At 38.0% G+C, this 23,294-nt stretch overlaps 1 protein-coding gene across 1 annotated transcript in view; it reads right to left on the bottom strand.

Annotated features, from left to right (window-relative positions):
• Nucleotides 1-23,294, bottom strand: part of LOC126354627 (uncharacterized) — a 276,170-nt gene that overhangs the window by 46,242 nt on the left and 206,634 nt on the right. Inside the window, exons 12-13 of the mRNA XM_050004393.1 lie at nucleotides 22,768-22,836; nucleotides 3,015-3,566 (exon numbers count right to left, since the gene is read on the bottom strand). Coding sequence (XP_049860350.1) covers nucleotides 3,015-3,566; nucleotides 22,768-22,836 — 621 coding nt within the window. The remainder of the gene's footprint in view (nucleotides 1-3,014; nucleotides 3,567-22,767; nucleotides 22,837-23,294) is intronic.

Genomic DNA, 23,294 nt, shown 5'->3' with positions numbered 1-23,294 from the left:
ACATCGTCAAAAAACTCCTGTAAAGATCAGAAACAACTATTCAATAGATGAAGTTTTAGCTGTTTTTTGAATTTAGTCTTATCCCCAAAGACTTCTTTAACATGAGCTGGAAGTTTATTGTACACTTTTAACTTGACTACTGTACTCTTTTCTGTACTATGCTGAGATTTCTTATATCTTTGGGAACATCATGTTTACTTCTTTTGTCATGATAATGCTATTCACTGTTTGTTCTGTAAATTGTATGATTATTGTTCACAAAGCATATTAGTGAAAAAATGTACTGGGACAGCATGCGGAGACTGCCAATTTGGTTGACTAAATTTCTACAAGAACATGTAAGGTGCACTCTACCCATAGTTATGATGACTCCCTTTTGCGCAATAAAGATTTTATTTGCTCATGACTGGTTTCCCCAGAACATGATGCCATACATCATAAGTGAAGTAAGTATCCAAAGACATGATGATTATCAATGATGATAACTAATAAAATGTGTAAAATAATGTAAAAGACAAATATAATTTCATTTACGAAAGCATATAGAAAAAAATGATACCCTGAAATCTATTTGCCAGTGGTATCATATCACATGATAAACTGTGTAAACATAGTAGTAGCAATGCAAGCCAGATCACTGTGGCAGTTAGTGATTTTTGATAAGCATTATTATTATTTCAATTATTACAGTATAGTACTAATTAGAGATAGATTAGAACTAATATGAAAAGTCTCAGGAAGATATGAAAGTGAGTGTTTCTGCTCCATGGCAATGCTGCAGCTCATTCTGCGCACCAAAAGTAACACAAGGTACTACTTCGGGCTATCAAATTTTGCTTCACCCACCATATTCTTGTGACATGGCTTCAAGTGATTTATTTTCTCTTTCCTTGTATGAAGAAACCATTACATGTCTTGCATTTCTAGAATGACAATAACACGATTTTTTATGTGGAGCATTTCCTGAACAGCCAAAATGCAAACTACTACAACCATGATCACCACCACATCATATGTTGTTGGGAAAAGTGTGTTACATTGAAGCATGAATGTGTAGAGAAGGATTAACACCATCATTAAATTGCTTGATTGCAGCGAGATTTTCATAAGATGATTATTAAAACTTTATTAGTACATCTTGTAGATCAACATCTGCTACACCCATTGTCTTACCACTGTCAAATACTGCCTCTTTCAACATCCTGTAGACTTCAGACATGCCATCTCATTCCTTCTTTTATACTCCAAAAGGTCCGCTGCGCATGTTTATCCTCTCCTATGCTGACTGTTTATGGGTCATCTACAGGAAATCTTCCTAGTTACCCAAGTGTGCAAATCACAGGTCTATTCTGGCTCAAGGATGATGCTCTCATGATCTGGACCATAGCGTCAACACCTTCTCTCCCCTCCACTTCATCTGGTCCCCCTTAACTCAGCAAGACTGAGTGCTGACCTCCACCTCTCTGATACCTCCATAAAAACCTCTGCACATACGAAGCTCACAAACCATCAACAGCAGCTGTCACACTTTCCACAGTAAAAGGTCTCTCTGATGCAGTGTGACCACACATAAAAAGCACATCTGCAGTGATGGGCAATCCCTTGCTCACTACGCTAAATGTATTACTTAAGGATTCACAGACAGGCACTTCCCTCAAGACTTAGTTTGACAACACATTTTCCATTCCATTCCACGTGTGCCTCTATCAGATGACCTCTATGAAAATTTTGCAAAGGAACACCTCCTCTCATCACCCAGAATCACCCCAGTATGGAACAATTTAACCATATCCTCCACCATCATCCTGGGGAAGATCCTATGCACAATCACTCTCACCCTTCACAAAATGGTATTCATCCCCTACCCAATCTACAAAATATTCCATATTCAAGTCCATCTTTATGCCTCACCTGCCCCTGACTCATTGCTGCATGGGTCACAGAGTTCTGGAAGACCAGGGTGCAAGACCTGTTCTATGCACCCAGTCAGCACATCCTATCCTAGTCCCATGGTAGGCATATTCCATCCTATCAGAAGCAGGACTGTCTGTGAAAGAAGTAATATAATCTGTAACTTCTGCACATTTGACTTCAATCTGGTTCAAAATCCTTGCCATCTGGACAACCCCCCCCCCCCCCCCAAAAAAAACTAGCTTTTCCAAACTACATAGATGGGTATTGTCCTCACACAATTTCCTTCAATTCCTGAGTCCTCCCTGCCTCAATCTCTGCTAGCCCCTAAACTACACCCCACCTCCACCCTGTCCCCACACTCCCTACTTCATTCATTTTACATTTACACCTTTCTCTCCACAACTTGCTCACTTCCTCCCTCATCCTATCTCTCCCTCCCATTCCACTCCTCCACATCACACGCAGCTCTTCCAACCTGACCAGAGTGAGTTTACTGGTGCTATATTCTTACCCTGAACATTTTCTGCCTCTCCATCCCAGCTGAGAGCCTCTGTTACCTCCAATCCTCTGTCACATTCCCCAAATCCTTTCACCCCTCGAGTAGACCTTTCACCCCTTACAAATTCCGTCCGATACAACCTCTAACCCCTATTAAGCTACAGTGTCAATAAAATATAGTCGGCAGGGATGATGAAGCCATGCTGGTGTATGGATACTTATTTGTGTAGAGTGTGTTAGCTATGGAGAGATCTTTTCCAAACTTATGCAATGTTGTCAATCACTCAGCATCTCAACTACAAAGTGAGATGTTAAGTTCACTTCGTCCATTATTTATAGTCCATTAAGGGTAAACCATTAACATATTTTCAGATTCTAATATAAAGATACTTACATCCTCATATGCTTCAGAATGAATGCTTAAATCTCTGTAATTAATGTTTATATAAATAAAAAATACAGAAATTAATGAGAGACTCTACTGACCATCATTTAAAAATTCTGAATGAAAAAACATAACAAACACAGATGTTTAGTATAAAATGTATCAATAGTAAATTTCATAATATGGACACAGTAATGCCTGAAGAAAATTGAAATACCTGGGTCCTGATTATCCTCTGGTTTGATGACTGGTGTTTCCTGTGGATGTTCATCTTGTTTTAATGAGGAAGACTTACTATCTGTTATTTCATGGACAGATTCAAGTTGGGTGGAATCATCTTCTGCAAACATATCCTCTGACATTACTGTCTCATCATCATCATCAGTAGACTGACATTGGTCTTGTTCCTCTTCATTATGAATCTCTTTCCTACATGGCAATTCTTCATTATTTTGCCCCTCATTTTTATCTTGTGCTTTCTTATTAGATGTATCTTCTCTGTCAGTTATTTTTTTATTGCAGAGTCTTGAACAAGTGTTAGTTTCAGAAGGTTGATTACAACTGTTCAAGTGTTTGCTCATACTACATTCTTCTCCTGCTTCCTTCGCTTTATTATCTTTGCTTTTGGTGTTATTCTGGAGAGGGTTTGCAGTAGCTTCACTTCTGTCCTTGCCTGTGTTTTTACAAATTGTATTTTCACTAATCTTGAGTCTCTTTTGAGACAATGTGATGCTTGTTGTCAAAGAATGCTTTCTTCTATGCTTCACTTCTGTAACAAAGAGTTGGTGTTTCGTAAGTACTGTGACAATACCCGTAACAAAGAGTTGGTGTTTCTTAAGTACTGTGACAATATCCATCACATGAAAATTGAAATAAAATTACTATTATATGTATACTGCCACACACTCACAATACAACAACTTTTTCATTTTAAGGAATCTCATTTTTATTACACTTAAATGCTAGATGCTTGAAAAAACTGTTATTAAATTATAAAGTAAGTACATTACAGTCTGTAGGGCAAGTGCCGCTATAATTGTACTGTTATTGTTCGTAGACAACACAGTGCCACAGATTGAAATATCCTTGATCAAGTTTATGTATATAACCACTTAGTAGAGGCAGTAACAGTAAAACTAATCTTTTTTTCTAAATTATGAAAATTTGATTTTCATCTTGTCTAATGGTGCAGCAGACTCAATAAGATAAAGTCTCTCTCTCTCTCTCTATTTCCTTTTTTTTATTTTTATTTTTTTAAAGATAGCGACGAGTGTAGTGATTGCTTAGTGAACGAGTGAATAGTGAAAACTGTAAAAGTGAAATCAAAAAACTAAACGAACGCATTTCAAGTTTACAAAAAGTTTTAGATGTTCTAAGACGTGAGATTTTGCATATAACTAATGAAAACTGTGAGCTGAAGAAGTTGCGCCATATTCTAAATGATGAAACAATTAAGCCACAAAACGGGAACCTGGTGAGTTATGAGAAGCAATTACAAAGTGACAGCCACTGAACTGGGATGGTATAAATCTCCAATAGCAGAAACACCAGCACACACAGGAGCAGCACACAAATGGACCATCCAAAAACAGTAGCAACAGAGGAATCTACTACTGAACCAACATTAGCAGCAGCAGAACTAACAACAGAAGCAATAGTTACAGCACCAAAAACCAACCAACCAGAATCATTAGCAGTCACAGCAACATCAGAAGCAGTAGTTCCAACATCAATAATCAAGCAACCAGAATCACTGGCATTCACTGCAACAGCACACAGCAGCAGCAATGGTAATAGGAGCAGTCATCACACCAGAAGAAGGCAGCCGCCCTTGAGAAGCCAGGATTTTTGCTGGGACAAAACAGTGAACAAGAGCACATAACAGGGAAAGAGATAAATGCTTGCAAGCAGAGGAATCTACAACAAGGAATGAAATCTTGTAACAGTGGAAGAGAAAATGCACCAACAGAGTGTAAAGTCACAGGTCAGTCGGATTGTTCAAATCAACTAAGAATTATGAGTCTGAACATTCAGTGTCTTAAAAACAAGTACCTTGAACTTGAGGTGGCAGCAAATAGTGACCATATTGATTGTTTATGTGTTATGGAACATTGGTGCAGGGACAGTGAACTAAACAGCATAAACTTAAGCCAATATAAACTTGCCAGTCAGTACTGTAGGCAAAATGCCACAGGAGGTGGTGTATGCATTTATCTAAATCCCAAGCTTAAATTTAAGTTAAGATATGAGGCTAAACCATTAATCATAGAAAAGGATTTTGAGGCAGTAGCCATTCAGTTACATAGTTTAAAGAAGAAAATAATTGTTGCAGCAATTTACAGGTCACCATCTGGAGATACTGAAGTCTTTCTTAAGAATTTGGAAGAAATGCTCAACATTTTCTCAAATGAGAACTCTACCATAATTCTTTGTGGTGACTTTAATATTAATCTATTGGTCCAGAGTCCAGTAAAAAACAAGTTTTTAGACATACTAAAAAGCTTCAACATGTTCCCCCACATATCAGCTCCCACTAGAACAACAGATTCCAGTGAAAGCCTAATAGATAACATTTTCTCAAATGTAGTCACACATGAAGTTACAGTTACAAATGTGAATATAGGATTATCAGATCACAATGCACTAACCTTTAATCTCACTGCAACTCCCAAGGTGGAGGAAAATAAGAAGGAGTACAAACGATTTTTCTCTACTGAAAATTGTAATCAGCTCAAAAATAATTTTAAAAATGCAGTTTGGTCAGAGGTCTTGGCACAAACAAACACAAATGATGCTTATAATATATTTGCTTCCACTTTTATGACATACTTTGAAATATGTTTTCCAAAAAAGCTTTTGAATTATAGACCATCTGGATTCAAAGGGACCTGGATTACATCCGGAATTAAAAAGTCAAGTGAAACCATGAAATTACTAAGTTTAAAGTTAAAAAATTGTCATGATCAGCGGTTTGTTAAGTATGTGAGGACATACAAAAAGACTTACCGCAAAGTAATAGCAAAAGCAAAATTATTAACTAATGATAGATTACTAAGGCAGGCTAGTAACAAGTCCAGAATGATGTGGAAAATGTTAAAAAAGAAACTGGAGGTCAAACTAAAGAACAGCAAATCAATCTTAAAAATAATGAAAATATTCTCATAGAAAAAGATGCCATGGCAAACTATGTAAACAATTATTTTGTAAATATTCGCCTTACTTTAAGTAGTAAATTTAAGCAACAACCAACAGTGACAATGGTAAATACCAGCATGATGGCAGTCCCAACAGATGAGTATGAAGTTCTAAAAGTCATTAAATGCTTGAAATCCAAAATGTCCTCTGGGTTGGATGATGTACCTGTATCGATAATTAAGAAAATTGCTTCATGTGTTGTCAAACCTATAGTGCACATAGCAAACTTGTCCCTTATTGAAGGGGTATTTCCAGATAAACTTAAAATCTCTATACAAAAATGGTGACAGATATAAAATAGAAAATTACCGACCTATATCTCTCCTCCCAGCCTTCTCCAAAATACTTGAGGAATTAATGAAAATCAGGGTTACACAATATCTAGAAAAACGTAAACTAATAAATAACAGTCAACATGGCTTTCGAGCAGGGCACAGTACAGAAACAGCCATATTGGACTACACAACAGAAATAGTAAGAAATTTGGAATCAAATAAACAGGTTGTTGGAATTAATCTTGATTTATCCAAAGCCTTCGATACTGTGAACCATGTAATATTACTAGAGAAACTTGAAGCAATAGGCATCAGGGGCACTGTTAAAAAATGGTTTGAATCTTATCTGCAAAACCGGTCACAAGTTGTCGAGCTGAGGTCATCCAACAATCTTCACAACTTTAAACTCATATCTGAACCGAAACAAATTGAAATAGGTGTTCCACAGGGCAGCATTCTGGGCCCATTGTTATTTCTAATTTATATTAATGATATACAGGCTCCAGACAGCTCAGCCAAAATTCTACTATTTGCAGATGACACGAGTATCACAATTAGTGATATAAAAGAATCGTTGTGTACTATAGCAGAAAAAAATGCTCTCATACATACAGTCATGGTTTTATTCTCTTAGCTCAGCATGTTTCGCCTTAAGAATAATATCCAAGGTGCAAAGAATGTATTAGAGCGGTGTTCATTAGTTATTTCCAATCAGTTGCAAGCTATGGCATAAGTTTTTGGGGAAAAACCAGGTCAAGACTAAATGACATTTTTATTATGCAAAAAAGAGCTATTCGTATCATGACACACAGCCCACCACAAACTCACTGTAGACCCTTATTCAAACAACTAAAGATACTTAAAATACCATCAATATATATTTTTAAATGCCTGGAAATGATCAGTAAAAGGAACTGCGATCTCCAAACCAGCTCAAGCTACCATGATCACAATACAAGGCATTGTAAAGACTTCCACATTCCCTATGTAGCAAAAACTAGAAGTCAGAAACATGTTAGCCATTTAGGAATAAAGCTTTTAAATGCACTTCCATTTCAAATTAAAGAATTGAAAGGCAAAAATAATTTCAAGCGTGAAGTAAAAAATTACTTGATGGAAAAATGCTACAACAGTGTAAATGAATACCTGTCTCAGAGTGTGGATTGAAATCTGTGCTTGCTTTAAAAAAAATTCAAACTAATTTAATTATGTTTTCAATTTCCTAATTATGGTACTTAGGAAAAATCTGTTAAATATCTGTAATATGTTTTGAGTATGAGACGTAGTGAATGATCTATAATTGTTTATCATGAGCACGTACATTGTTTTTGGGTAATAAGTTCTTGTACGTACTTATGTTCTATGTGTATGTAATTTGTTTGCTGTTTGTATATTTTGTCAATTTATTATGTGTATGTGTTGTTATGTGTTGCGTGTAATCAAATGACAAATCCTATATTACGTGTGTGATCTATTGGATGCTAAATAAATAAACAAAAAATGGGAATTAACGATAATAATAATAATAATAATAATAATAATAAACATGTCATGGCTTCTTGCTGTATTAGTAAAGCCACCCATAGTTGTAGAATATTTGCCAACATTTTACACAATTCTCATTTCAAAAAAGCTGAATGACTTGCTAACAAAAGAGAACCCCAGGATCTCCACTCACCACTGTCATACTAAATCAATTTTAAATGTGATGGCACTCAGTTACATACATCTTCCATAGATCATTTCTATGATTATTTTACTGAAATTATGTGGAACAAGTCAGTTTACAGTGTATGCTTCTATCATTAGTGTCAAAATTACTGCATGTATTTTTAGTCCTACTCATAGACTCATGCAACTAGACTTAAAAAATGAGGCTTTTTAATTTTTTTACAGGTTATCAGTTTTTAAGTAAAAATCTGTCAATGGAATATAAGGAGTTGTCAAGAATACATGATTTTGAGTTAGATTTAAAACTTACTTTGCTACCTGTCAGACATTTTATTTTATTGGTTAAATGATCACAAATTTATGTCATTGCGTGTCAAACTTATTTTAAGCCATTGATAGTTTCAATAATAATCAATAAAAGTCACTTTTCCTCTAGTGTTATGGGTACAAACATCACTATTCTTCTCAAATTGTGATGTGTTATTTATGACAAATTTCGTGAGCAAATACATGTACTGTAATGGCACAGTTAAAATAGATAACTTCTTGAATATGACGACTGCAGGTGAGCAACATATAATATTCTTAATGCTCTCTTTTCTGCGATCAATATTTTCCTTCTAAGTAATGAGTTACTCCGGAAAATTATTTCACAAGACATTACTGAGTGGAAATGGGGTGAAATATGTCTGGACCAAAACTAGCAATTAATCGATGAGCAAATGTACCTGAAATTAATTGTTTCAGCAGCTCAATAATATATTTCTTCCATTTCAAGTTTTCAACAACATGCACACCCAACAATTTGGAGAAACTGAATCCTGTTCATGTACTATATAAAGTGTTGGTGTGACTATCTGTTGTATAGAACTGAACATAGCGTGTTTTCTCAAAATTTAGTGAGTCCATTTTCAGAGAACCACTTACTAAACCTTTATAAAGCGTCACTGACAATCTCTTCAGCTGCTTTCTCTCTAATGGTATTTATTACAACACTATAATTTAATTGGACAGATGAAAAACCTACTGACCAAGCAGAGGCAGAACATACAAATAAAACAAGGTCATAATTAATCTAGCTTTTGGAGCCAGTATCTCCTTCAGGCAAAGAGTTGAAGGGGAAGGAAGAGGGGTGAAGGAAAAGGACTGGAGGCGTCTAGGAAAAGGGTTTCGGGAAAGTCACCCAGAAGTGCTGGTCAGGGGAGATGTACCAGACAGGATAAGAAGGAAAGTCTTATTACTGTTATTTACTGACATGGTCAGGTTGGACAAAAATGATCTATGGAAATGTTACACATTTAAGATATTTTAAATGTAATATCTTTCAATAGCCCTGTTCACAATATTTTAACAATAATTAATTACTAGTTTTGGCCCAGCAAAAACATAAAACAATTACAAACGTCCATATGACAAACAATGGTCAGTCAACAGACAATTCATAGTACAGAGTCTAGATGGGTGTTATGTAATGTATTTAAGTGATTCATAGTACATATTCAAGGTACAGTATGTTGCTTCAGATACTCATCCACTTAATCCCACTGATCCAGAGAGGCATAAAAACAATGAACATTTTAATAAAGGTTATTACATCCTGATAACATTATAAATCAGCAAACATTAAATTATGAATCATTGCATCCTTTCTTAGAGGACAACACATACAAAAATACATCAGAAATACAACCTTGTCTGGATAACAAACATGTTAAAAAGTTGTTACAATGCATGAGACAAATAACTTACACCCACATTGGATCAAAAGAATATGTGCTGATCTAGAGTAAAATTAAGAATATCATAGTAAGGATATGTTGTAGAATTTCTATCCATTATTACGTGAAAATAAAGACATAATTATCTAATCAAAAAATACTGTTATATACTTAAATAATGGAAAATCCAGGATAGAATGTAACAATATTAGAGAAGGAAAGTTGCTACTCACCATATAGCAGAGATGTTTAGTTGCAGATATGCACAACAAAAAGATTCTCACAATTATAGCTTTTGGACATTAAGGCATTTGTCAACAATACACACACACACACACACACACACACACACACACACACACACACACAGTGCATTTGCCTGCTACAAGTTGGTTCAGTGAATTTCTGTACACTGTGTAAAATGTAAATTTGAAAGAAAACTCAGGTGCTACAGTTTTGCTTCAAGCTCTCTATCACTGCTGCCAATCTTTATGATCTACAGTGTATCGTGTACAGGATATACGGGAATAGTGTATGAAGTTCTTGCAACTGTATTGTGTCAGATTCGAACACAAAAGTCTTCAAAATGTGCTATTGCAAAACTCTTGTTCTATTTCCATGTGACATATCTTATAGCACATCACAAAATGCTTTCACCCCTACCTGCACTCGATCATTGAACGGCCATCGCCACACTCTAGGCATCCAGCACATGAGCTCATTTTATGTGTGTTAGTGTGGTGGCTGTGCTGTCTATTGGCTCACTTAACAAGTCACCAACCAGTAATAGTTCACTAGTCGCAAATGAGAGACGTTTCCTCGGTTGTGACTGAGCATGTTCTTTGTGACTCAGTGATTGAATAAAAGGTTGACGACTGATATTATTGCTGAATACAGTGCACCAGAAATACATGAAAAAATATGAGACTGAGTTATAAGTGGCACAAGAAAAGGTGGTGGCTGAGCCCCTTCACCACATATTGGCTTGGTCCAGAACACTTCATGCCGACTGTCTTGTTTTTCTATTACCACTGCAACCTAGCAGCAGTTATGTGACAATAGTGCGGTAAAGCTGAATGTTGGAAGCTGTGCTGACAACACAAATTGTGGATTATGTCAGCATTTCCTCTCTCACAACTTCCCTCTCCACAGCAGCCTAAAATATCCCCTTAATTCTGCTATCAGTCATGTTGTGAACCATTTGTCTTTCCTGCCACTTATTACTCATTCACTCGCATCAGAGGTCAATCGAAAGAAAATTGGACAAAGTCAAGTGAGACATCGAGTAAGAACTTAGAATCGAGGTAGACCTTACTAGCAAAAAGTGTAAAATCGGGGAACTTTTAACATTGATTTTATGGGTTTGTGACAGAGGCTACAAAATTAACAGTGTAAAATCGCAAAAAATGTAAAATTGGGGAACGTAAAATCGAAGTTGGAAACCTTTCCTCATGAATCACCAAGCACAAATGACAGCTCTGTCAGTGCACTGCCCTTTTATACCTTGTGTACACAATACCACGAGGGTGGTTTGAAAAGTTCTGGGAACGGAATACCTTGTGTAGCACCCATCTTGCATATAATTTTTTCATTTCCAATTCTTCAGTTAAAATGTGATATACCCTTTCAAATGACATCTGGCAAGCGTGATCAATTTCACGCTCTTTCAATTGGCGATCCTCCATGACCATTTTGTGCACTTTTGCAATGATTTCTAGAGTAGTGACACATCTTAGCCGACCACAGTGCGGATCACCATCTAAGCTCTCACAGTCAAATTTAAATTTATTTATCCACTTGGTAACAGTTGAATATGAAGGAGCAGAGCCACCCAGAGTATTCTGGAAATTGACATGAATGTCTTTTGCTTTCATACCTTCTTTATGAAGCACTTAATCACTGATCAAATCTCGATTTTTTTCCATCTTCGAAAATCACTATGTGGGAACAATAACAGAGCCACGTCAACGCCACACTGAAGTGGCATGTGTTTACAGGAATGATTATCATGTGAACAACTTGTTGCGCTAGCGCTGACCGTTCGTTGTGAACTTTTCAAACCACCCTTGTAATACCATGCGTATACATGCATACCGCTATCCCGTGTCTTTGTCACCTTAGTGTATTTCATAAGGTATCCCTCCACAGTTGAGTGGACAGCGTAGATGGCTACCATGTGAAGGCCCAGGTTTGATTCCTGGTATTGCATGGATTTTTCCATGGTGAGAGGGCAGTCAGATTCAAGAAGTTAATGGCATGTTATTTTTCTAATTCCATTATGAAGAAAATTTTAGTACGCAAACTATTAAATTGTGCTGATACAGGGATATTCTAAATGCTGGACCCATTTTCAAAAATTCTTATGTTTTCAAGTACAAATCTAAAATGAACAAACTTCATACCAATGAAAAGAGGAAGTTTCAAAATTTCGTGGCCGGCAGCAGCCGGTAGAGCTCACGTGGCAATAGGGCTGCCATTCTGTTTCATTGTCAGTTGTGAGTGAAATGGCGACTTTGGAGCACAAGGTCATGCATTCTTGAGTTCGCAAAAAGTGAGTCGCAAAATGCAGTGCAGTGGGCATTTCGTACCAAATTTGGTATTCAACCACCAACTCGCAAAAGCATTAGCCATTGGTTTAAGCAATTTAAACAGACTGAGAGTGTGTGCAAATGAAAAAGCACAGGCCGACCATGTGTGTCAGAGGATGATGGCCAATGGATTCAAGAACGTTTTGTGTGCAGTCCCAATAAGTCTACCAATAGAGCCAATCAAGAAGTTGGAATACCCCAACCAACTCTGGAAAGTTCTGAGATGTAATTTGCTGTACAGGCGGTATCAATTACAACTTGTGCAGACACTCAACCTTAATGACCAAGAGAAGCATCTCACATTTTGTGTTTATGTGCTAGCCAAGATGGAGGATGGCGCATTTGTACAGCGCATCATTTTTAGCAATGAAGTGACGTTCCACCTTAGTGGATAAGTCAACAGAAACAATGTTCGCATATGGGGATTGGAAAATCCACATTTACCATTGCACCGCAAAAGAGACTCAACAAAGATCAACATGTTCCGTACTGTATCCCGTACAGAGGTTAATGGACCACTTTTCTTTGCAGAAAGAACTGTAATGGGAATCACGTGCCTGGACATGGAACAATGGCCGTTCCCTCAAGTTATGGAAATTTCTCAATGTGATGGAGCTCCACCCCATTGTCACCATGATGTATGAGGCTTTTTGAATGACTTCCTTCCTCAGTGCTGTATCAGTCACAGGGGGTTTGAGGACCTGGCTCTGCACTTCTGGCCACCGAGATCTCCTGATCTCACACCCTGTGACAACTTCCTAAGGGGTTATGTGAAGGAAGCTGTTTACGTCCTGCCTCCACCAACCGCTCTGAACGATTGCGGAACAGAATCACTGCTGCCATGCAGTCAGTAACAGCAGATATGCTTTAGCATGTGTGGGATAAGTTTGGCTACCGTGTCTATGTTTTCTGTGCAGCCAAACGGTGCCACAATGAACATTTACAACATTTATGACACATATAATTATTAAATAATTATTAAAAACTAATTAATTACAAATTATTAAATTATTAAATTGATATCAAACATTACAAAAAAAACTTTGAGACTTCCTCTTGTCATTGGTATTAAGCTTGTTCATTTTGGATTTGTACTTGAGTAAATACAAAGTTTTGAAAATGGGTCTATCATTTAGAATAACCCTGTATACCATCAATATCACCGAGTGATCCTATAATCGGTACTAATGTGTCATCAATGTATCTACAATAATATTCAATTTTGATAGTTGCAATGGAGAAAGTTTTAAAGAACTGACATTCGAGATGTTTGACAAAAATGTTAGTAAGTGTACTCACTGTACAGCTACCCATTGCAGTACATACAGTATGAGATGTAGTAAACTAATGAGCTCATCAATTTCCTCTATGTTGGCTTTCTTTAAAATTACATTCAACCTCTCTACATTATAAAGGCCTGGAGTCTTATTTACTCAACAAATTTACTTAGTTTGTAAATAAAATAGAAAGAAACTTCCACATGGGAAAAATATATTAAAAACAAAGGTTCCAAGACTTACCAAGCGGGAAAGCGCCGGTAGACAGGCACAATAAAATAACACACAAACACACACACAAAATGTCGAGCTTTCACAACCGGTGGTTGCTTCGTCAGGAAAGAGGGAAGGAGAAGGAAAGATGAAAGGATGTGGGTTTTAAGGGAGAGGGTAAGGAGTCATTCCAATCCCAGGAGCGGAAAGACTTACCTTAGGGGGAAAAAAGGATAGGTATATACTCGCACGCACACACACACACACACACACACACACACACACACACACACACACACACACACACACACATCCATCCATACATATACAGACACAAGCAAAGAGTTTCTTGCCTTAAAGTACAGAATGAAAAGTGTAGGAGGCACACAGCAGCCTTGTCTTACTCCTTTTCCTAGTTCTATACACTTGTTAGGTTCTCCTCTCTCTTTCACTGACAGTTTTCAATTAAAATATAACGAATTTATGAACCATCTGGTTTTCCAATCTGCTCTCTATTCCATCAGAATAGCTGCAAGCTTACCCCAAGCCTACGCCTTTTCCAGTTCTATAAAACACATATATATAGGCCTCTTTCCATTTCAATGAACCTCTTTCAAATTTCGCATGACTCTTATTGCATCTCTTATGCTTCTATTCCATCTAAACCAAATTTCTCCTCAGCCAGATTCTCCTCCATCACATTTATTTAGTCTTGTCATCAAGTCCTTTGCCCATTCATCACTGTCATACATTTGGTTACATAACCTCAATATTTCTCTTATTACTGCTGATTCCAAAATTTTTAGTATTACTCCTGATATTATGTCTGTACTTATTGCTTTCCTGTTTTTCATGGCAGCAATTGCATTATGATTGTTGGTCCTTTCTCGTAATCATCCACATTGTTCAAGGATTCATGTTTCAGAGTGATGGTTTGTGATCTGTGTCACATAGGTTTTTTTTAAATAGTCTTCTAACATATGGGGATTCGTGGCAATGTTTATACACCAAATTTTTGTCTTTCCTTAGAGTAGTACCTCCTGTTCTGTTTTGATCACTTGTTGTAGTTTGTCCTATTGTATAGTATTCCAAGCCAGCTCTTCAACTGTGTTGCATTCCTCTTTTAGCCCCTTTTCTTAGCCTGCTCTATTTCTCTATGCAGTTCTTTATTCAGCCTTCAGTATACCTTTCTTGCATCCCTCTTGGTTCTGTTTTTGAATTGTCTTTCTCCCACCATCTTCAAAATCATTTTCTGTGTAACAATTGACTTTTTTCCCTATTCCCAATTATCTATCCTATACTTTTCTGCCCTGTTCATACTAGTCCTTCTTTCAGCAAATTCCAGTACTTCCTGGAGTTTTCAGATTGTGGTATTGAGTTAGTGCAATTTAATAGTATGCATACAAACATCACCCTCACATTGGAATTAACAAAACAACATGCCATTAATTTCCTGAATATGACTGTGAAGAATGATAATGGTGTTCTTAGATTTAGCCTCTACCATAAATCCACATTTATTAATAATATCCACAATAATCATTGCACCCCCAAGCCCATTAGAAGGCATTTTTTCATTTCATGATTCATAGATTTTTGTCTTCCCCAGAAGCACAATAAAATTAAAAAAAGAGCTCAGGACGATAAGTCATGCTGCAGTGAATAATGACTGTATGGTACAACAGGTAGTTAAAATGTTTATCACAAAATTATACAGATACAACACAACTGATATAATTACATTACAGAAAAAAAGAGAAGGTTAACACATCTTTAACCTACAGATCTGTGCCTTATAGAATAGCTAGATATGAGATCCTGGTTACACTCTCGAACAAGACACTGCTTCAATTCATGTAGGTATACTGCAGAATATGTATGTCAGCAGTCTAGCTGGGATTTATTGGGATAATGAGATATCCAAAACTGAAAGTGGCATCAGTCAAAGAGATAACAATCATAGAAACTATACTCAGCAGTCCTAAAATATGTTTTAGAACCATTACACGAGGAATAAAAACATGGAATTTTTGTTAAAGGAACATAACTTGACTCCTTTCATTTCTTAGATGACATTTTTGTATTTGCCTAACATGCAAAAAACATTGACAAATACAGGAACCTAACCAAATAAGCTCACAAGTATGCCTAAGCATATTTTCTAATTATACTAAAATAATATGCAATCAACACATCTAGTTATAAGGTTCGTTTCTTCAAAATCGTATATCTCTAAAAGTTCTTCACTGACAGCTTTGAAATTTTGTCACGTCATTGCAGTCAAATATGCATGAATTTTTATATAACTACTGGAATACCATGCCGTACTTTTCAGAAGAATCAGTGAAGAAATTTCAGAGAGTTACGATATCCAACATATAAACACTAACATCTATATAAATGAAAATGTAAATGTCCATTAGTTGAAACTCTTAAATCTGCAAAAGTTCTTCACTGATTAATTTAACAATATTGTGAAAAGGAAAGTTGCTACTCATCTTATGGCGGAGATGATGTGTCACAGATAAGTACAACAAAAAGACTGCCACAAATATGGCTTTAGCAAGTAAGGTCTTCATCGGATTTAGACAACAAACACAAATGTACACACTCATGCAAATACAATTCACGCACACAAGTGACTTCAGTCTCAGGCAACTGAGGCCACACTACGAGCAGCAGCACCAGTGCATGATGGGGTTGGCGACTGGGTGGAGGTAAGGAGGAGGTTGGTGTGGGGAGGGGGAGGGGAAGTAGCGTAGGGGTGGCAGACAGTGACATGCTGTTGGGGAGCACGCAGGGACGAGGTGGAAATAGGGTAGGGCAGCTATGTGCAATTGGGAGGTTAGATGGAGGGCAGCGAAGAGGTGGTGGGGATAGTGGAAAAGGAGAGAAGTAAAAAGACTTGGTGCAATGGAGGAATAAGGGCTGTGTAATGCTGGAATGGGAACAAAGAAGGGGCTGGATGGGAGAGGACAATGACTAACAAAGGTTGAGGCCAGGAGGGTTAAGGGAACGAAGGATATATTGCAGGGACTGTCCCACCTGCGCAATTTGGCAAACTGGTGTTGATGGGAAGGATCCATATGGTACAGGCTGTGAAGCACTCATTGAAATGAAAGATGTTATGTTCGGCAGTGTGTTCAGCAACAGGATGGTCCACTTGTTTCTTGGTCACACTTCGTCACTGGCTATTCATGCAGACAGGCAGCTTATTGGTTGTCATGCCCACATAGTATGCGGCACAGTGGTTGCAGCTTAGCTTGTAGCTCACATGACTGGTTTCACAGGTAGCCTTACCTTTGATGGGATAGATGATGTCTGTGACCAGACTAGAGGAAGTGGTGTTGGTTGGATGTATAGGACAGGTCTTGCATCTAGCTCTGTTACAAGGGTATGAGCCATGAGGTAAAGGGTTGGAAACAGAGGTTGTGTAGAGACAGACAAGTATATTGTGTAGGTTCAGTGAACAGCGGAATACCATTGTTGGAGGGGTGGGAAGGAAAGAGAGCAGTATATCTCTCATTTCAGGGCAAAGCGAGAAGTAGTCGAAACCCTGGCAGAGAATGTAATTCAGCTGCTCTGGTTCTGGGTGGTACTGAACTACGTGGGGAATGATTCTCTGTGGCTGGATGGTGGAACTTCATGAAGTGGTGGGAGACTGGAAAGATAAGGCATGGAAGATTTATTTTTCTAAAGGGTTCGAAGGATAAGGTTGTATGGATGGGACTTCCTTATATCGAACGAGTGAGATCTGTCAAAGTGAAGGTATTGCACACAGTTAGCACAATACCTCTATTTGACAGTTGCCACTCACTCCAAAATAAGAAGTCCTGTTCACACAGCCTAGCCACCCATGGTCGTCGCATCTGCAGTGACGAGCAGTCCTGCTCGAAATATATCAAGGGTCTCACTGAAGCATTCACAAACTATAATTATCCTCCCAACCTTGTACAAAAATAAATCTTCCATGCCTTATCTTTCCAGTCTCCCACCACCTCACAAAGTTCCACCACCCAGCCACAGAGGAGCATTCCCCCATGTAACTCAGTATCACACGGGACTGGGGCAACTGAATTACGTTCTCTGCCAGGGTTTTGACTATCTCTCGTCATGCCCTGAAATGAGAAATGTTCTGCCCACTATCCTTCTGACTATTCTGACAATGATATTTCATTGTCCACAAAACTTACACAATATACTTGTCCATTCCTAAACAACCCCTGCTCCCAACCCCTTACCTCATGGCTCATACCCCTGTAATAGGCTAGATGCAAGATCTGTCCTATACTTCCTCCCACCACCACATACTCCAGTCCAGTCACGAACATCACCTACCCCATCAAAGGCTGGGCTACCTGTGCAACCAGTCATATGAGCTACAAGCTAAGCTGCAACCACTGTGCTGCATTCTATGTGGGCATGACAACCAATATGCTGTCTGTCCGCTGGAATGGCTACCGACAAAGTGTGGCCAAGAAACGAGTGGGGCGTCCTGTTGCTGAGCACACTGTCAAACATGACATCCCTCATTTCAATGACTGTTTCACAGCTTGTGCCATTTAGATCCTTCCCACCAACACCAGCTTTTCTAAATTGCGCAGATGGGAAAATTCTCTGCAATAACTCCTACGTTCCCGTAACCCTCCTGGCCTCAACTTCGTTAGTCCTCTCCCATCCAGCCCTTCTCTGTTCCCATTCCAACACTAAGCAGCCCTTATTCCTCCATCGCACCCAGTGTTTTTACTTCTCTCCTTTTCCACTATCTCTCATCTTCCCCATCTCTTCGCTGCACCCTGTCTAACCTCCCAACTGCACTGCCCTACTTCTACCTCATCCCTGCATGCTCCCCAACAGCATGTCACTGTCCACCACCCGTATCCTACTATCCCTTCCCCTCCCCGCACCAGCCTCCTCCTTACCCCCCTTCAGTCGCCACTCCCATCACGCACTGGTGCTGCTGCTCATAGTGTGGCCTCAGTTGCCTGAGACTGCAGTCAGGTGTGTGAGTTGCATTTGTGTGAGAGCATATTTGTGTGTTTATTGTCTAATTCTGAGGATGGCCTTAATGGATGAAAGTCATATTTGTAAGTCTTTTTGTTGTGCCTATCTGCAACTCAGTATCCCCGCTATATGGTGAGTAGCAACTTTTCTTTCTACAATATTGTAACATTCCATCGTGGATTTCCCATTGTTTGATTTTCACTGATTAATTTCAAATTTTGACACAAAATAGCATTTGAATGTGTGTGTGTTTTTACCATCTACTGGCATGCCACATATAATACTTAATACATTTGTAATATTATAGGGGAAATCTACAAAAACTGTTAATGTTTGTTTGTTCAAAATCTTAAATCTCCAAAAGCTCTTCAACAATTTCTTTGATATTTTAACACAAAGTTGCATTCAAATCAGTACACCTATTTTTTTTAAAAATATGTATAATAGATAAATAAATGTGTAATATATAAAGCGCAAATGTTACTACCAAATCACTCGAAAAATTCTGGACCAATTTACTTTAAATCGTAACACAATACTCTGATGAACATTTGGATGGCCACTGGCCATATATTTTTTAATACATACAACATATAAATCCTCCTCCAATGAACCATGGACCTTGCCATTGGTGGGGAGGTTTTTGTACCTCGGCAATACAGATAACCATACCTCGGGTGCAACCACGAAGGAGTGGTAACTGTTGAGAGGCCAGACAAACACATGGTTTCTGAAGAGGGGCAGCAGCCTTTACAGTAGTTGCAGGGGCAACAGTCTGGATGATTGACTGATGTGGCCTTGTAACATTAACCAAAATTGCCTTACTGTGTTGGTACTGTGAACAGCTGAAAGCAAGGGGAAACTACAGCCGTAATTTGTCCTGAGGGCATGCTGCTTCACTGTATGGTTAAATGATGATGGCGTCCTCTTGGGTAAAATATTCCGGAGGTAAAATAGTCCCCCATTCGGTTCTGCGAGCAGGCACTACTGAGGAGGACGTCGTTATCAGGAGAAAGAAAATTGGCATTCTATGGATCGGAGCATGGAATGTCAGATCCCTTAATCGGCAGGTAGGTTAGAAAATTTAAAAAGACAAATGGATATGTTAAAGCTAGATATAGTTGGAATTAGTGAAGTTCAGTGGCAGGAGGAACAACATTTCTGGTCAGGTGATTACAGGGTTATAAATACAAAATCAAATTGGAGTAATGCAGGAGTAGGTTTTTAAAAAAGAGGAGTGTGGGAAAGCTACTACGAACAGCATAGAGAACCCATTGTTGTAGCCAAGATAGTCATGAAGTCCATGTCTATCACAGTAGTAAAATGTTATTATGCCAACTTTCTCCGCAGATGGCAAAAAGATTGAAGAAATGTACGCTGAGATAAAAGAAATTATTTAGATAGTGAAGGGAGATGAAAATTTAGTAGTCATGGGGGACTGGAATTTGAAAGTAGGAAAAGGAAGAGAAGGAAAAGCAGTTGGTGAATATACAATGGTGCTAAGGAATGAAAGAGGAAGCTACCTGGTCGAATTTTGCACAGTGCATAACTTAATCATAGCTAACACTTGGTTTACGAATCGTGAAAGAAGGTTGTATATGTGGAAGAGGCCCGGACACACTGGAAGGTTTCAGGTAGGTTATCTAATGGTAAGACAGAGATTCAGTAACTGGGTTTTAAATTGTAAGACATTTCCAGGGGAAGATGTGGACTCTGACCACAATGAACTGCAGATTAGAACTGAAGGTGGAAACTTAAGGAAATGGGATCTGAATAAACTGAAATAATCAGAAGTTGTAGAGAGTTTCAGAGAGAGCATAAGGGAACAATAGACAGGAATCGGGGAAAGAAATACAGTAGAAGAAGAATGGGTAACTTCGAGAGATGAAACAGTGCAGGCAGCAGAGGATCAAGCAGGCAAAAATATGAGGGCCAGTAGAAATCCTTGGATAACAGAATAGATACTGAATTTAATTGATGAAAGGAGAAAATATAAAAATGCAGTAAATGAAGCAGGCAAAAAGGAATACAACGTCTCAAAAATCAGATCAACAGGAAGTGCAAAATGGCTAAGCAGATGGCTAGAGGACAAAACTAAGGATATAAGGTATATATCACTAGGAATAAGATAGATACTGTCTAGAGGAAAATTAAACAGACCTTTCAAGAAAAGAGAACCACTTGTGTGAATATCAAGAGCCCAGATGGAAAACCAGTCCCAAGCAAAGAAGGGAAGAGAGAAGGAGTACACAGAGTACTTAGAGGGTCTATACAAGGGCACTGTACTTGAGGACAATATTACTGAAATGGAAGAGGGCGTAGATGAAGATGAAATGGGAGATATGATACTGCGTGAAGAGTTTGACAGAGCACTTAAAGACCTAAGTCGAAACAAGGCCCCAGGAGTGGACAACATTCCATTAGAACTACTTATAGCCTTGGGTGAGCCAGCCTTGACAATACTCTACCATCTGGTGAGCAAGATGTATGAGACAGGTGAAATACCCTCAGACTTCAAGAAGAATATATTAATTCCATACCCAAAGAAACCAAGTGTTGACAGGTGTGAAAATTACTGAACTATCAATTTAATAAATCATGAATTCTTTACAGACAAATGGAAAAACTGGTAGAAGCCAACCTTGGGGAAGAAGAGTTTGGGTTCCGTAAAAACGTTGGAACATGTGAGGCAATACTGACCCTACAACTTACCTTAGAAGGTAGGTTAGGGAAAGTTAGACCTACACTTCTAGCATTTGTAAACTTAGAGAAAGCTTTCGGCAATGCTGACTGGAATACTCTCTTTCAAATTCTAAAGGTGGCAGGGGTCAAATACAGGGAGCAAAAGACTCTTTACAATTTGTGCAAAAACCAGATGGCAGTTGTAAGAGTTGAGGGGCATGAAAGGGAAGCAGTGATTGAGAAGGGAGTGAGACAGGGTTGTAGCCAATTTCCGATGTTATTCAATCTGTATACTGAATAAGCACTAAAGGAAACAAAAGAAAAATTTGAAGTAGGAATTAAAATCCATGGAGCAGAAATAAAAATGTTGAGGTTTGCCAACGACAACGCAATGCTGTCAGAGACAGTAAAGGACCTGGAAGAGCACTTGAATAGAATGAACAGTGTCTTGAAATGAGGATATAAGATGAACATCAACAAAGGCAAAATGAGGATAATAGAATGTTGTCAAATTAAAACAGGTGACGCTGAGGGATGGGATACTTAAAGTAGTAGATGAGTTTTGCTATTTGGGGAGCAAAAAACTGATGATGGTCAAAGTATAGAGGGTAGATCGGTTGGTAGGACATGCTCTGATGCATCAAGGTTTCATCAATTCAGTATTGGCGGGAAGTGTGGAGGGTAAAAATTGTAGAGACAAATTGATCAATTCTTGTTCCATAGAACGCAGTCAGCCATTGACGGTTCCACAACCACACCCACTCTTGCATGCCCTCATCTGACTGAAACTGAAATCCACTCATGTCCCTCTTCAGGTTACCAAAGATGCAAAAATCACATTGTGAATTATGTGAGCTATATGGAGGATGTTGCATTGTTTACCAACCAAATTGGCATGAATACACTAAAAAGATTCAGAAGGATGTAGGTTGCAGTAGTCACTCACAGATGAAGAAGCTTGCACAGGATAGAGAAGCTTGAATAGCTGCATCAAACCAGTCTCTGGACTGAAGACCACAACAACAAGATACAAATTTGTATCTAATATATAAAAGGAAAATATTGTTAACAAAAAAATCTCAGAAAGTGCTCAACTAATTTACGTTTTCCATATATGTACAATATATAAATACATCAGACATGTTGTCTGATAGTAACAAATCACATATCCACACAGTTTATGAGCAAAATTGCTAGTTCATAGTTGTCAGATGATAGCTATTTCTGATTTACTCCGCAACTCCTTATTTCTTCCATGATAACAATTTGTTTGTTTCTCATATAGTTGCAAAGGCATTACAGCAGTACAGAAATAAATGGAGGAGATCATTAAATGAATAACTTTACCTTTTAATAACTGGATCATATCATCATTATCCTCAAATTCTCCATGACTATGTCTCACATGTGTGTTTGCTGAAACAGAACAAAGAGTATTAATTCAAACATATGGATACATATCTTTCATTTCATTTTGGTGTAGTCATATCACTTTAAGGTTAAATTATCAGCTAAATGGAGACTGTTTCATTTAATCTTTCATGCTGTTATAATCTAAGAGTAGCATTACTTCTCTAATACTTCAGTTAACTAACTGTAATCAGTTGGCATCATATTCATAGCAAATCCAATTGGGAAAATAAAGGTATGAGGGACAATTTTAGTCACATAGGCCCCATTAATTGAACAGTTAAATCCGCTGAAAGAAGCAGTACATCTATGTCGACATCTAAGCCTCCGAACCATAGGTGACAATTGAGCAAACAAGGTGGTTTCATACTATTTGTTCCTCTTGTAACAAGGGTGTTTCTATGAGCTGTAGATTTGCAAAGTGAGCTCTGTTCCCTGATTGTATCCTTTCATTTATAGCCTTT

This window comes from Schistocerca gregaria, chromosome 3 (assembly GCF_023897955.1).
Source record: "Schistocerca gregaria isolate iqSchGreg1 chromosome 3, iqSchGreg1.2, whole genome shotgun sequence".
NCBI classification, from domain to species: domain Eukaryota; kingdom Metazoa; phylum Arthropoda; class Insecta; order Orthoptera; family Acrididae; genus Schistocerca; species Schistocerca gregaria.
This window is presented reverse-complemented; position numbering and strand designations above follow the sequence as displayed.